Here is a 14403-nt window from a genome sequence, read left to right as displayed (position 1 = left end):
TGACCACACTTCCTTGGAAAATTCTTCCCTGTGTGACTGTTCCCCAGCCTCTCAGGCTGGCATCCGTGGTCACCAGAACACAGTCCTGAATGCTGAATGTGCTGCCCTCTAGAAGATGAGCACTCTGCAGCCCCCACAGAAGAGACACCCTTGTCCTTGGAGACAGGGTTATCCGCTGATGCATCTGAAGATGCGATCCGGACCATTCGTCCCGCAAATCCCCCTGAAAAGTTTTTGCGTGAGATCTGCCGAATGGAATCGCTTCGTAAGAAGCCACCATTTTTCCCAGGACTCCTGTGCATTGATGCACTGATACTTGGCCTGGTTTTAGGAGGTTTCTGACTAGGTCGGATAACTCCCTGGCTTTCCCCTCCAGGAGAAATACCTCTTTCTGGACTATGCCCAGAATCATTCCTAGGAACAGCAGACGTATCATCGGAAAACAGCTGCGATTTTTGGAATATTTAGAATCCACTCGTGCTGTCGTAGAACTACTTTAGATAGTTCTTTTCCGACCTCCAACTGTTCTCTGGAAACTTGCCCCTTTCAGGATATCGTCCAAGTAAGGGATAATTAAGATGCCTTTCTTCTTTTAAGAATCATCTTTTCGGCCATTACCTTGGTAAAGGCCCGGGGTGCCGTGGATAATTCAACGGCAGCGTCTGAAACTGATATTGACAGTTCTGTATCACGAACCAGAGGTACCCTTGTTGAGAAGGGCAAATTTGGACATGGAGGTAATCCGTGATGTCCAGGGACACCATATAGTCCCCTTTTTTCCGGTTCTCTATCACTGCTCTGAGTGACTCCATCTTGATTTGAACCTTTTTATGTAAGTGTTCAAAGATTTCAGATTTAGACTATGTCTCACCAAGCCGTCTGGCTTCAGTACCACAATATAGTGTGGAAGACTAATACCCTTTTCCTTGTTGTAGGAGGGGTACTTTGATTATCACCTGCTGGAAATACAGCTTGTGAATTTTTTCCCAATACTGCCTCCCTGTCGTAGGGAGCCGTTGGTAAAGCAGGCTTCAGGAACCTGCGAGGAAAAAATGTCTCGACTCTCCAATCTGTACCCCTGGGATAATACTTGTACGATCTAGGGGTCAACTTGCGAGTGATCCCACTGCGCGCTGAGACTCTTGAGACTACCCCCCCACCTCACCTGAGTCCGCTTGCACGGCCCCAGCGTCACGCTGAGGACTTGGCAGACGCGGTGGAGGGCTTCTTTTCCTGGGAAGGGGCTGCCTGCTGCAGTCTACTTCCTTTTCCTCTATGTCTGGGCAGATATGACTGGCCTTTTGCCCGCTTGCCCATATGGGAAACGGAAGGATTGAGGCTGAAAAGACAGTGTCTTTTTCTGCTGAGATGTAACTTGGGGTAAAAAGGTTGGATTTCCCAGCTGTAGCCGTGGCCCCCAGGTCCGATGGACCGACCCCAAATAACTCCTTCCCTTTATACGGCAATACTTCCATGTGCCGTATGGGATCTGTATCACCTGACCACTGTCGTGTCCATGACATCTTCTGGGAGATATGGACAACGCACTTATCTTGATGCCAGAGTGCAAATATCCCTCTGTGCATCTCGCATACATATATATAGAATGCATCCTATTAAATGCTCTATATCAATAAAATATTTTTAGTCAGGGAATTCGACCAAGCCAACCCAGCACTGCATCTCCAGGCTGATGGCGATCGCTGGTCGCAGTATAACCACCGTATGTGTGTATATACTTTTTAGGATATTTTTCCAGCTGCCTATCAGCTGGCTCCTTGAGGGCGGCCGTATCTGGAGACGGTAACGCCACTTGAGAAGCGTGTGAGCGCCTTATCCACCCTAAGGGGTGTTTCCCAACGCGCCCTAACTTCTGGCGGGAAAGGGTATAACGCCAATATTTGCTATCGGGGTAAACCCACGCATCATCACACACTTCATTTTATTTTATCTGATTCAGGAAAAACTACAGGTAGTTTTTTCACTCCCACATAATACCCTTTTTTGTGGTACTTGTAGTATCAGAAATATGTAACACCTCCTTCATTGCCCTTAACGTGTGGCCCTAATGAGGAATACGTTTGTTTATTCACCGTCGACACTGGATTCAGTGTCCGTGTCTGTGTCTGTGTCGACCGACTGAGGTAATTGGGCGTTTTTTTAAAAACCCCTGACGGTGTTTCTGAGACGCCTGGACCGGAACTAATTGTTTGTCGGCCGTCTCATGTCGTCAACCGACCTTGCAGCGTGTTGACATTCTCACGTAATTCCCTAAATAAGCCATCCATTCCGGTGTCGACTCCCTAGAGAGTGACATCACCATTACAGGCAATTTCTCCGCCTCCTCCAACATCGTCCTCATACATGTCGACACACACGTACCGACACACAGCACACACACCTGGAATGCTCTGACAGAGGACAGGACCCCACTAGCCCTTTGGAGAGACAGAGGGAGAGTTTGCCAGCACACACCAAAAAACGCTATAATTACATAGGGACAACCTTATATAAGTGTTTCTCCCTAATAGCATCTTTATATATATATTTATATCGCCAATTAGTGCCCCCCTCTCTGTTTAAACCCTGTTTCTGTAGTGCAGTGCAGGGGAGAGCCTGGGAGCCTTCTCTCCAGCCTTTCTGTGAGAGAAAAAATGGCGCTGTGTGCTGAGGAGATAGGCCCCGCCCCTTTTCCGGCGGGCTCGTCTCCCGCTCTTTAGTGAAGTTTGGCAGGGGTTAAATATCTCCATATAGCCTCTGGGGGCTATATGTGAGGTATTTTTAGCCAGTATATAGGTTTACATTTGCCTCCCAGGGCGCCCCCCCCAGCGCCCTGCACCCTCAGTGACAGCGTGTGAAGTGTGCTGAGAGGAAAATGGCGCACAGCTGCAGTGCTGTGCGCTACCTTTAGAAGACTGTCCGAGTCTTCAGCCGCCGATTCTGGACCTCTTCTAACTTCAGCATCTGCAAGGGGGCCGGCGGCGTGGCTCCGGTGACCATCCAGGCTGTACCTGTGATCGTCCCTCTGGAGCTGATGTCCAGTAGCCAAGAAGCCAATCCATCCTGCACGCAGGTGAGTTCACTTCTTCTCCCCTCAGTCCCTCGTTGCAGTGATCCTGTTGCCAGCAGGACTCACTGTAAAATAAAAAACCTAAGCTAAACTTTCTCTAAGCAGCTCTTTAGGAGAGCCACCTAGAATTGCACCCTTCTCGGCCGGGCACAAAAATCTAACTGGAGTCTGGAGGAGGGTCATAGGGGGAGGAGCCAGTGCACACCACCTGATCGGAAAAGCTTTACTTTTGTGCCCTGTCTCCTGCGGAGAGCCGCTATTCCCCATGGTCCTTTCAGGAACCCCAGCATCCACTAGGACGATAGAGAAAGAAAGAAAAGCAAAGCAGTTAGTCCGAGAGTCGGATATTTTGTCATCACCAAATCCTAAACCATGTAGAAAGCTTGGACTCAGATATTGCTGAGCCTGTGAAGAACATCTACTGCAGTGATTATGTCAGCAGGATTATGCCTGATAGAAAAAACTTTGTGACAGTAAGAAGTGGTGGTACCAAAGAACACATACAAAACAGGCTAATTATTTAATAAGAAATAAAGGACATTGAGGGGAAATCAAAGGCGATACTAAATAATTTAAACAAGGTAGAGAAAATAAGTAATTAAATATACATCACATGAAATCTCGACGAGCTGGTAATGATTTGAATTTCTTTCGCATCCAATGTCTACAATAGTTCTTTTTCAATTCCAATAAATCTCCAACGTGAAATTCATAGGAAACAAAAAATGGGAAAGAGGCACACAATGTGTAATAATGTTTGTCATCAGATGATATAAACAAATCCAGTGACTTCTCCAAAGGGAAAGGAACCCTATATGGTGGAAATCTTGATAGCTGAGAAAGGGACAGTTCCTCACCACCTTTTCGTTTAAGGATAAACGTACCAAAACGCACTCAAAATAATGTAGCATCATACATATCAAAGTATCTTTGTCAATTCATGAAATAAAGGACAATAAAACAAATAGAAATTCGTTCAATTTGAACGTACCACACTCGCTTTCTTGGAGTGCGGGTATCCTCACATAACGGTTTCTTTAGAATGGATATGAATACAGCCGTTTCTTCCCAAAAAAGTTTGTTTATTGTCACAAAATTAAAAATTACATAAAAAAATTTCTCCTTATATATTTCCATCACAAGGTATATACACAGAGGGTGGGTCAGATGAAATGAGACTAACGTAGGTGAATTCCGGACTAACACCTAGGTAACACCCATGTACTATACCTTCACAATTTGGATGGTAATAGGAGGACGCAGTAAAAACACGGATAAATCACTGTCTGGGAGCACCGCACCAACGCCGTTTCGACCCAAAGGTCTTTTTCAAGATGTGTGCCCAGACAGTGATAGACAGGATATTTATGCCATAAAACAGGAAGTGGTGAAGGAGCATGGGTAATGACTTCTATTAAACTTACAGACATATATTACCATTATTAATTCCTATTTTTGAAACTAATTCTTATGTTCAAGATATTCCATATATGTACATATATGGAATATTTTGAACATAAGAATTAGTTTCAAAAATAGGAATTAATAATGGTAATATATGTCTGTAAGTTTAATAGAAGTCATTACCCATGCTCCTTCACCACTTCCTGTTTTATGGCATAAATATCCTGTCTATCACTGTCTGGGCACACATCTTGAAAAAGACCTTTGGGTCGAAACGGCGTTGGTGCGGTGCTCCCAGACAGTGATTTATCCGTGTTTTTACTGCGTCCTCCTATTACCATCCAAATTGTGAAGGTATAGTACATGGGTGTTACCTAGGTGTTAGTCTGGAATTCACCTACGTTAGTCTCATTTCATCTGACCCACCCTCTGTGTATATACCTTGTGATGGAAATATATAAGGAGAAATTTTTTATGTAATTTTTAATTTTGTGACAATAAACAAACTTTTTTGGGAAGAAACGGCTGTATTCATATCCATTCTAAAGAAACCGTTATGTGAGGATACCCGCACTCCAAGAAAGTGAGTGTGGTACGTTCAAATTGAACGAATTTCTATTTGTTTTATTGTCCTTTATTTCATGAATTGACAAAGATACTTTGATATGTATGATGCTACATTATTTTAAGTGAGTTTTGGTACGTTTATCCTTAAACGAAAAGGTGGTGAGGAACTGTCCCTTTCTCAGCTATCAATATTTCCACCATATAGGGTTCCTTTCCCTTTGGAGAAGTCACTGGATTTGTTTATATCACCTGATGACAAACATTATTACACATTGTGTGCCTCTTTCCCATTTTTTGTTTCCTATGAATTTCACGTTGGAGATTTATTGGAATTGAAAAAGAACTATTGTAGACATTGGATGCGAAAGAAATTCAAATCATTACCAGCTCGTCGAGATTTCATGTGATGTATATTTAATTACTTATTTTCTCTACCTTGTTTAAATTATTTAGTATCGCCTTTGATTTCCCCTCAACGTCCTTTATTTCCTATTATTGTATGTGGTTTGAGATTGGGCAGACCACAAGAGGAGTGAAATTGGGCTGACACTTTAAACCGCGCCAGAATACACACACCATATTTGTTTTTAGTAATTATTTAATAAGTTTTCAGAAGTGGTAGCACCTTCCTTAATTGTTTTCTATTGCTGCTGCGTCCTTTAATATAAAATAAATTGCAGTAATTTGGGGCCTATTCATGAAGCAGTGAAAACTGAATAAGTGAACCAGTGGAGAAGAACCAATCAGCATTGAAGTAACATTTATAATTTGCATACTATAAAATTATACAGAGCAGCTGATTGGTTGCCATGGGCAACCTCCACTGGCTCACTTCTCCACTCTTTTCACTGCTTCATGAATAGATCCCTATATCTTAATGTACTTCTTATCTACAGCATTTGTCACACCCTTGATCAAGCTATCACTATTAACTAATTATATTAGATAAACTGTCTTAAGGTGGGTACACACTGGTAGATATATCTGCCGATCAATTGACTGGCAGATATATCTATGGACGGATCGGGCAGTGTGTTGAGCATACACACTGCCCGATCCGTCAGGGACTGATGTCATGAAGTGGGTGGGTGTATACACACGCCCGTCCAGTTCAGCTGTCAATCACCGCCGGCTGTCGCAGCATGTGTACGCGCCCATAAAAAACACACACACACAGCGACACACCAATATATTGGTAGATATATTGGCCACCGGCTGTGCTGCGGGCCCAACGCAATACGTCTGTGAACGACAGAGTTCACAGACGTATCGCCCGTACACTCTGGCCGACGGACCCACGATATATCGACCATTCAAGAGAACGCCCGACATATTGACCAGTGTGTACCCACCTTTAGGGCATGATGCAGACCTGGGGAGCTATCCTATTACCCCCGATAAGCCAGCATGAGCAGTGGCTTATCGGGGGTTACCTGAAGCTGCACCGGGTGCCAGCTCCTGACAGCGCCCTGTGCAGCGCTGCTCCTCCGGGTCCCCTGGTCACTTGGCCGCTCCCCCGTCATGTGACCACTGCCAGGGCGCTGCCCCGGCTTTTCCGCCGGGGGTCACCGCGCTGTGGACAGCTTCCACAGTCCCAGCCTGCTGCTGCTGCAGCGGACATTGGAGGCAGGCGAAACCAAATCCCCAGAAACAGCCCTGTTTCCGTGTGAAAACGGGGCTGTTTCTACCAAAAACACACAGGTTTCACCGAACCTGTGTGTTTTCGGGAGAAAGGGCTTTTTTTTTTTTTTTTTACAGGCGATCAATCTGGATAGCCTGTATAAAAATTGTTTTAAAAAAAATGGGGAAAAATCGCGGGAAACAATTTTCGCACCCAATGTTTTACCAGGCCTAATAGGATGCTATTGTGCGTTTTTGCAGGGCAGACAATGATCAATCGACTGCGCATGCGTTCTGAACGTAATGCGCACATGCGAGGCCAAACTGCGAAAGAATCTAGCGTCTTTTTTGATCACTAGGAGTACACAAGTTGGCTGACAGGAAGCAAACGTTTGAGGGTGGTAACTGCCCGTTTTCTGAGAGTGTTAGGAAAAACGCAGGCGTTCCCAAGCGTTTTCAGGGAGGGTGTGTGACGTTAGCTCCAGCTCCGAACAGCCTCTTGCTATCGCACTGTAGGAGTAGGTCCTGGCCTATGCACAGAATGGAAAAAAAACATTCAATGGTGAGTGAGTTGCGAACAGATTTGCAGCTGACCGGCATACGCAGAGCTTTTCATACAACGTACGAAGACCGGATATTCGCTCTGTTGGGTGGCAACTATGTGAACGCAAACCTCTGTAAATTCACAGAGGAGCGATCAGGTCTGAATCTGTCCTTTGTATCACTAGTTCTCAATGCAGAAGCTGCAGCCAGACTGGGAATAAAGGTCCATACACACTGGGTGTTTTTGCCCAGCGTGTATGCACAGCAATGATCGCTGACATCGCTGGGCTGAAAAGCGCTCAGTGCTTACACACTGAGCGCTTTTCCTCCCTGCCCAGCGATGTCAGAGGGGGTGAGCAGCTTTCCATAGCAGGACACTATGGAAAGCCGCTCACCCCGCCGTTCATCTACTGCAGGGCTGGCCAAACCGGTCCTCGAGATCTACCAACAGTTCATGTTTTCCAGGCTTCCAGGAGATCTGTAGAATTGTCAGTTAGGAATGAATGCAGCACATCTTAATTAGTAATGACTACATCTGTGCACCAGCTAGGTGGTCTGGAAAATGTGAACGGTTGGTAGATCTCGAGGACTGGTTTGGCCAGCCCTGATCTACTGGTAATACCAGTAGATGAACGGTGGCCCACCAGCGATGAAGCGGGAGTGCGCATCAGCGATCACCGCTCATCGCTTGTGCATACACACTGGGCGGCTTTGAGCTGAAAGCAGCTCAACACACCAAAAGTGAACTGCTTTCAGCTCAAAATCGCCCAGTGTGTATGGGCCTTAAGAGACACAATACAAGTATGAATTTGCCAGTTGAATGGTTAGTGCAAAAAGGGTTCAACCGCCGTACTTTTTTTTTTCTTTTTTAAACCTCTTCAAAAATCCTTACGAAAATTAAACTTATACCAAAGAGAGATTGTATTTACCTGTAAAACATACTTTATCTAATATATAAAAATGAAAATGTGTCCTTCTGTCTTTCTATACAAATCCACAATTTACAAGTGAAGATCGTGAAATTTTACATACATGCGTATTAAAACATGGCGGAGGCAACTAAAACAATTAGAAATCCCTAGCACCTCTTGGGGGCAGACAGCAGCACAGAGTATATCAGGAGACAGCATAACTCCAGAATTCCTGGAGCAATATACTCAAAAATTGGTACACATATGCCTTACAATCTAGCAACAAACACTGTGGGAGGAAGACACCCCTAGGGGTGAGGCAGCAGCACTGAGTATTTCAGCAGACAGCATAACTCTGGAATGCCTACAGCAATTTACAACAAACTTGGTACACATATGACTTACACTCTGGAAACAAACACTGTGGGGGTCAGAAACCCCTAGCACCCCTAGGGGTGGGACAGCAGCACAGAGTATTTCAGGAGACAGTAAAACTGTGGAAGGCCTAGAGCAATTTACACCAAACTTAGTACACATCTGACTTACACTCTGGGAACAAACACTGTGGGGGTCAGAAACCCCTAGCACCCCTAGGGGTGGGACAGCAGCACAGAGTATTTCAGGAGACAGTAAAACTGTGGAAGGCCTAGAGCAATTTACACCAAACTTAGTACACATCTGACTTACACTCTGGGAACAAACACTGTGGGGGGTTAGACACCCCGAGGGGTGGGACTGCGGCACAATGTTTCAGGAGACATCATAACTCCAGAATGGCTAGACCAATTTACAACAAATTTGGTACACATATGACTTACAAGCTGGGAACAAACACTGTAGGGATAAGACACCCCTAGGGTTGAGATAGCACAGAGTTTTTCAGCAGACAGCATAGCTCTGGAATGCCTGGAGCAATTTACACCAAACTTGCTACACATATTACTTACACTCTGGGAACAAACACTGTGGGGGTAACACACCACTAGCACCCCTAGGGGTGGGCCAGCAGCACAGACTAGATCAGGACATGAATGATATGTCAGTGATGACAGGGCTGCATGTGACAGGGGCAGTGACATGATGTGAGGAGGGGAATGGAGGTAGCACGAATCCACACACAGAGTTATATAATGGAAGTAGCACGGTCCCCCAGCAGCACAAAGTATATCAGGAGATAATGTGCTGTGCTATTTTTAAATTGGGTTTTCATTTTATTGATGTGTATAACATTTTACATGCTTTTTTATACTATGTTATTTATATTGTGTGTTTAATATTTAAATTATTTTTTGTAAACAAATATTCTTAAAATCCCGGTCAACGCCGGGTACTCCAGCTAGTGTACAAAAAAAAGAAACATAACAATTTTATAGGTATTCAAGGTCAAAGGTCACATCATGTGACCTTAAAATGTAGAGGTCAATATTTAAATATAAAACTATTTTTATGACAACTATGGTCCCTCAGCTTCAAAACAAGACCAACATGAAAGTTCTACCACAATTAGAAGTAAAGTTATGATTTGTTTTAGTTGATTTATGTATAACTCCGGGCTAAAACTTTACATATGAAAGTTACTTTATGTCACCTACTATCCTACCGAATTTCATGAACATCTGAGATGGTCGGCTGGAAGCTGTGATGATATGGCATGGAATGACCCCATTGTGGACCTTTAACATGTTGATCTTTTGACCATATAGGGTTGACCAGTTGACTGTCGACCTATCATCTGTATACCAGAAGAGTGCTATATAAATAAATTACTATAATATCAGGGGTTTTCAACATTTAGCCCTCCAACTGTATGGAACTACACATCCCAGCATACCCTGGCAGTTTTAGTATGACCTGTGTCAGGGCATTCTGGGATGTGTAGTTCCACAGCAGCTGGCAGAATGTTGACTAATCCTGCTCTATATGATGCTTTAAGAATACCCAGGTTTCGGTCACTTTCAGCAGCCTCATGAAATGGTTGAACATAAGGATATCAGTCGCAGCAAAGCAAGTACACTGTAACTACTACTTGGAAATCACGTTTCCTAGCCACTCTCCTTACAGCCCGGAGGGAATGACAGCAGACAACATATGTAAACAGGTGGGCTATACGTCTGTCACAGAGACTGACACTGCTTTAGCAAGCACAACACGTACACACCATGGCCCGGCAACAACACACAGGTTATGTGTATAAAGTTGTGTGTCAAAGAAAAAAAACCTAACGTTAATTGAAAAAAAAAAAAAAAAAAATACTGTGCATAATCCACAGAGGCATCATTCACTAAGAGCAGGGAGGGACTGTGCGAGCCATGTACTAACGCAGCACAAGGAAATCACTTTCATTTTCTGACATATTGCGGGACAGGGCATTTCTCGTGTGCGATGTCATCCTGCAAATAACCCATTTATAGATTTCTGTAAACCAACGTTAGCAGGGCTTACTGCAGCCAGGTGCGATACAGTACGGGGTATATTCCCATCCACAGGGACCCGCCATTTACCTGCCACTGACTGTCCCCTGCGTGGGCAGTTCAGCCACCTGGGCGGTATCTTGTTATGAGCCATGCTGCCGCTGTTGGTGGTGATGACGGAGCTGGGAGCTCAGTACAGTAATATGCTGCTGCTGCTGCTATTATTATTATTATTGTTGTTGTTGGTGGTGGTGGTGTTGCTGCTGCCGTCGTTGCTGCTCGTGTTAATCATGTGACCCCGCCTAGAACCGCTGACACCACCTGACGTCACTCCCCTACGTGCCCGCTCGGGTCTCCCACCGGGATCCCGCTTCTCTCAAACCCCCATTCAAAGTGGAGTAAGTGCTCCACAATGCATCGCGACTCGCACTTCCCGGAGAGGCTGCTTCCGGGATGGGGTAACTTCCGGTTTTAGAGGGTAATCCACTTGCTATTCGATGGGCCCATCAGAGACATCTTGCGGGTGGCAGAAGAACTACAGGACGAGAATAGTATACCTGTCGCCAAGCAACGAAATGTCACGTGTTCCACAGTGTACTCCTCTTCCAACCTGACGGCTTCTTATATGTTTTTCGTATTTATTAAAAAATGTAAAATACCCTGTCACTATGGGCCCAGGAATCAGCATCCACTGAAATAAATGACCTGTTTGTTTTGCTGACAAAACCCGTTTTTCAGGCCACAGGAATCAACTGGTTTGCCTTTGAGCGTTGGAAAGAGTCAAAGCACAGTAAGTGGAAATTGCAAACAGAATCTTGAGGTGCGGTACATACGGTGCAATGTGCATGGTACCCGACATTGGGGGTAATTCCAAGTTGATCGCAGCAGGAAATTTTTTAGCAGTTGGGCAAAACCATGTGCACTGCAGGGGAGGCAGATATAACATATGCAGAGAGAGTTAGATTTGGGTGGGGTGTGTTCAATCTGCAATCTAATTTGCAGTGTAAAAATAAAGCAGCCAGTATTTACCCTGCACAGAAATAAAATAACCCACCCAAATCTAACTCTTTCTGCACATGTTATATCTGCCTCCCCTACAGTGTACATGGTTTTGCCCAACTGCTATAAAAGTTCCTGCTGCGATCAACTTGGAATTACCCCCCATGTGTATGCACCTTTACTATAAACTTATGGTGACCCCTTGACTGGGTAAAATAATTTTAAACAGAATATGCTCACTCTTGGATGTCCTAAAGAATACACTTTTTGGAGATAATTTATTATATATATTTCTCTGACGTCCTAGTGGATGCTGGGGACTCCGTCAGGACCATGGGGATTAGCGGCTCCGCAGGAGACAGGGCACAAAAATAAAGCTTTAGGATCAGGTGGTGTGCACTGGCTCCTCCCCCTATGACCCTCCTCCAAGCCTCAGTTAGGTTTTTGTGCCCGTCCGAGCAGGGTGCAATCTAGGTGGCTCTCCTAAAGAGCTGCTTAGAAAAAGTTTTTAGGTTTTTTATTTTACAGTGAGTCCTGCTGGCAACAGGCTCACTGCAACGAGGGACTTAGGGGAGAAGGAGTGAACTCACCTGCGTGCAGGATGGATTGGCTTCTTAGGCTACTGGACACCATTAGCTCCAGAGGGATCGAACACAGGCCCAGCCATGGAGTCCGGTCCCGGAGCCGCGCCGCCGACCCCCTTGCAGATGCCGAAAAGTGAAGAGGTCCAGAAACCGGCGGCAGAAGACTTTTCAGTCTTCATGAGGTAGCGCACAGCACTGCAGCTGTGCGCCATTGTTGTCACACACTTCACACCAGCGGTCACTGAGGGTGCAGGGCGCTGTGGGGGGCGCCCTGGGCAGCAATGAAATACCTATACTGGCTAAAAGATACATCACATATAGCCCCTGGGGCTATATGGATGTATTTAACCCCTGCCAGGTCTCAGAAAAACGGGAGAAGAAGCCCGCCGAAAAGGGGGCGGGGCCTATTCTCCTCAGCACACAGCGCCATTTACCCTCACAGAAATGCTGGTGGGAAGGCTCCCAGGCTCTCCCCTGCACTGCACTACAGAAACAGGGTTAAAACAGAGAGGGGGGGCACTTATTTGGCGATATGATTATATATATTAAGATGCTATAAGGGAAAAACACTTATATAAAGGTTGTCCCTGTATAATTATAGCGTTTTGGTGTGTGCTGGCAAACTCTCCTTCTGTCTCTCCAAAGGGCTAGTGGGGTCCTGTCCTCTATCAGAGCATTCCCTGTGTGTGTGCTGTGTGTCGGTACGTGTGTGTCGACATGTATGAGGACGATGTTGGTGAGGAGGCGGAGCAATTGCCTGTAATGGTGATGTCACTCTCTAGGGAGTCGACACCGGAATGGATGGCTTATTTAAGGAATTACGTGATAATGTCAACACGCTGCAAGGTCGGTTGACGACATGAGACGGCCGGCAAACCAATTAGTACCTGTCCAGGCGTCTCAAACACCGTCAGGGGCGTTAAAACGTCTTTTTACCTCAGTCGGTCGACACAGACACGGACACTGACTCCAGTGTCGACGGTGAAGAAACAAACGTATTTTTCTTTTAGGGCCACACGTTACTTGTTAAGGGCAATGAAGGAGGTGTTACATATTTCTGATACTACAAGTACCACAAAAAAGGGTATTTTGTGGAGTGTGAAAAAACTACCTGTAGTTTTTCCTGAATCAGATAAATTAAATGAAGTGTGTGATGATGCGTGGGTTTCCCCCGATAGAAAATTATTGGCGGTATACCCTTTCCCGCCAGAAGTTAGGGCGCGTTGGGAAACACCCCTTAGGGTGGATAAGGCGCTCACACGCTTATCAAAACAAGTGGCGGTACCGTCTCCAGATAGGGCCGCCCTCAAGGAGCCAGCTGATAGGAGGCTGGAAAATATCCTAAAAAGTATATACACACATACTGGTGTTATACTGCGACCAGCGATCGCCTCAGCCTGGATGTGCAGCGCTGGGGTGGCTTGGTCGGATTCCCTGACTGAAAATATTGATACCCTTGACAGGGACAGTATTTTACTGACTATAGAGCATTTAAAGGATGCATTTCTATATATGCGAGATGCACAGAGGGATATTTGCACTCTGGCATCAAGAGTAAGTGCGATGTCCATATCTGCCAGAAGTTGTTTATGGACACGACAGTGGTCAGGTGATGCAGATTCCAAACGGTACATGGAAGTATTGCCGTATAAAGGAGAAAAAGACAACGTCTTTTCAGCCTCAGTCCTTTCGTCCCCATAAGGGCAAGCGGTCAAAAGGCCAGTCATATCTGCCATGGGATAGAGGAAAGGGAAGAAGACTGCAGCAGGCAGCCCATTCCCAGGAACAGAAGCCCTCCACCGCTTCTGCCAAGTCCTCAGCATGACGCTGGGGCCGTACAAGCGGACTCAGGTGCGGTGGGGGGTCGTCTCAAGAGTTTCAGCACGCAGTGGGCTCACTCGCAAGTGGACCCCTGGATCCTACAAGTAGTATCCCAGGGGTACAGATTGGAAGTTCGAGACGTCTCCCCCTCGCAGGTTCCTGAAGTCTGCTTTACCAACGTCTCCCTCCGACAGGGAGGCAGTAGTGGAAACAATTCACAAGCTGTATTCCCAGCAGGTGATAATCAAAGTACCCCTCCTACAACAAGGAAAGGGGTATTATTCCACACTATATTGTGGTACTGAAGCCAGACGGCTCGGTGAGACCTATTCTAAATCTGAAATATTTGAACACTTACATAAAAAGGTTCAAATCAAGATGGAGTCACTCAGAGCAGTGATAGCGAACCAGGAAAAAGGGGACTATATGGTGTCCCGGGACAGATGCTTACCTCCATGTCCCAATTTGCCCTT

At 45.6% G+C, this 14403-nt stretch overlaps 1 protein-coding gene across 2 annotated transcripts in view; it reads right to left on the bottom strand.

Annotated features, from left to right (window-relative positions):
* Nucleotides 1-11009, bottom strand: part of RNGTT (RNA guanylyltransferase and 5'-phosphatase) — a 945165-nt gene extending 934156 nt beyond the window's left edge. Inside the window, exon 1 of one of the 2 annotated variants that reach the window (XM_063916923.1) lies at nt 10617-11009. In XM_063916923.1, coding sequence (XP_063772993.1) covers nt 10617-10680 — 64 coding nt within the window. In that variant the 5' untranslated portion in view covers nt 10681-11009. The remainder of the gene's footprint in view (nt 1-10616) is intronic. The other variant, XM_063916922.1, reaches the window with a different exon arrangement.
* Between the last annotated feature and the right edge of the window lie 3394 nt (nt 11010-14403).

This window comes from Pseudophryne corroboree, chromosome 4 (assembly GCF_028390025.1).
Source record: "Pseudophryne corroboree isolate aPseCor3 chromosome 4, aPseCor3.hap2, whole genome shotgun sequence".
NCBI classification, from domain to species: domain Eukaryota; kingdom Metazoa; phylum Chordata; class Amphibia; order Anura; family Myobatrachidae; genus Pseudophryne; species Pseudophryne corroboree.
The sequence above is the reverse complement of the archived record's forward strand: the minus strand, read 5'-3'. Positions and strand labels throughout refer to the sequence as shown.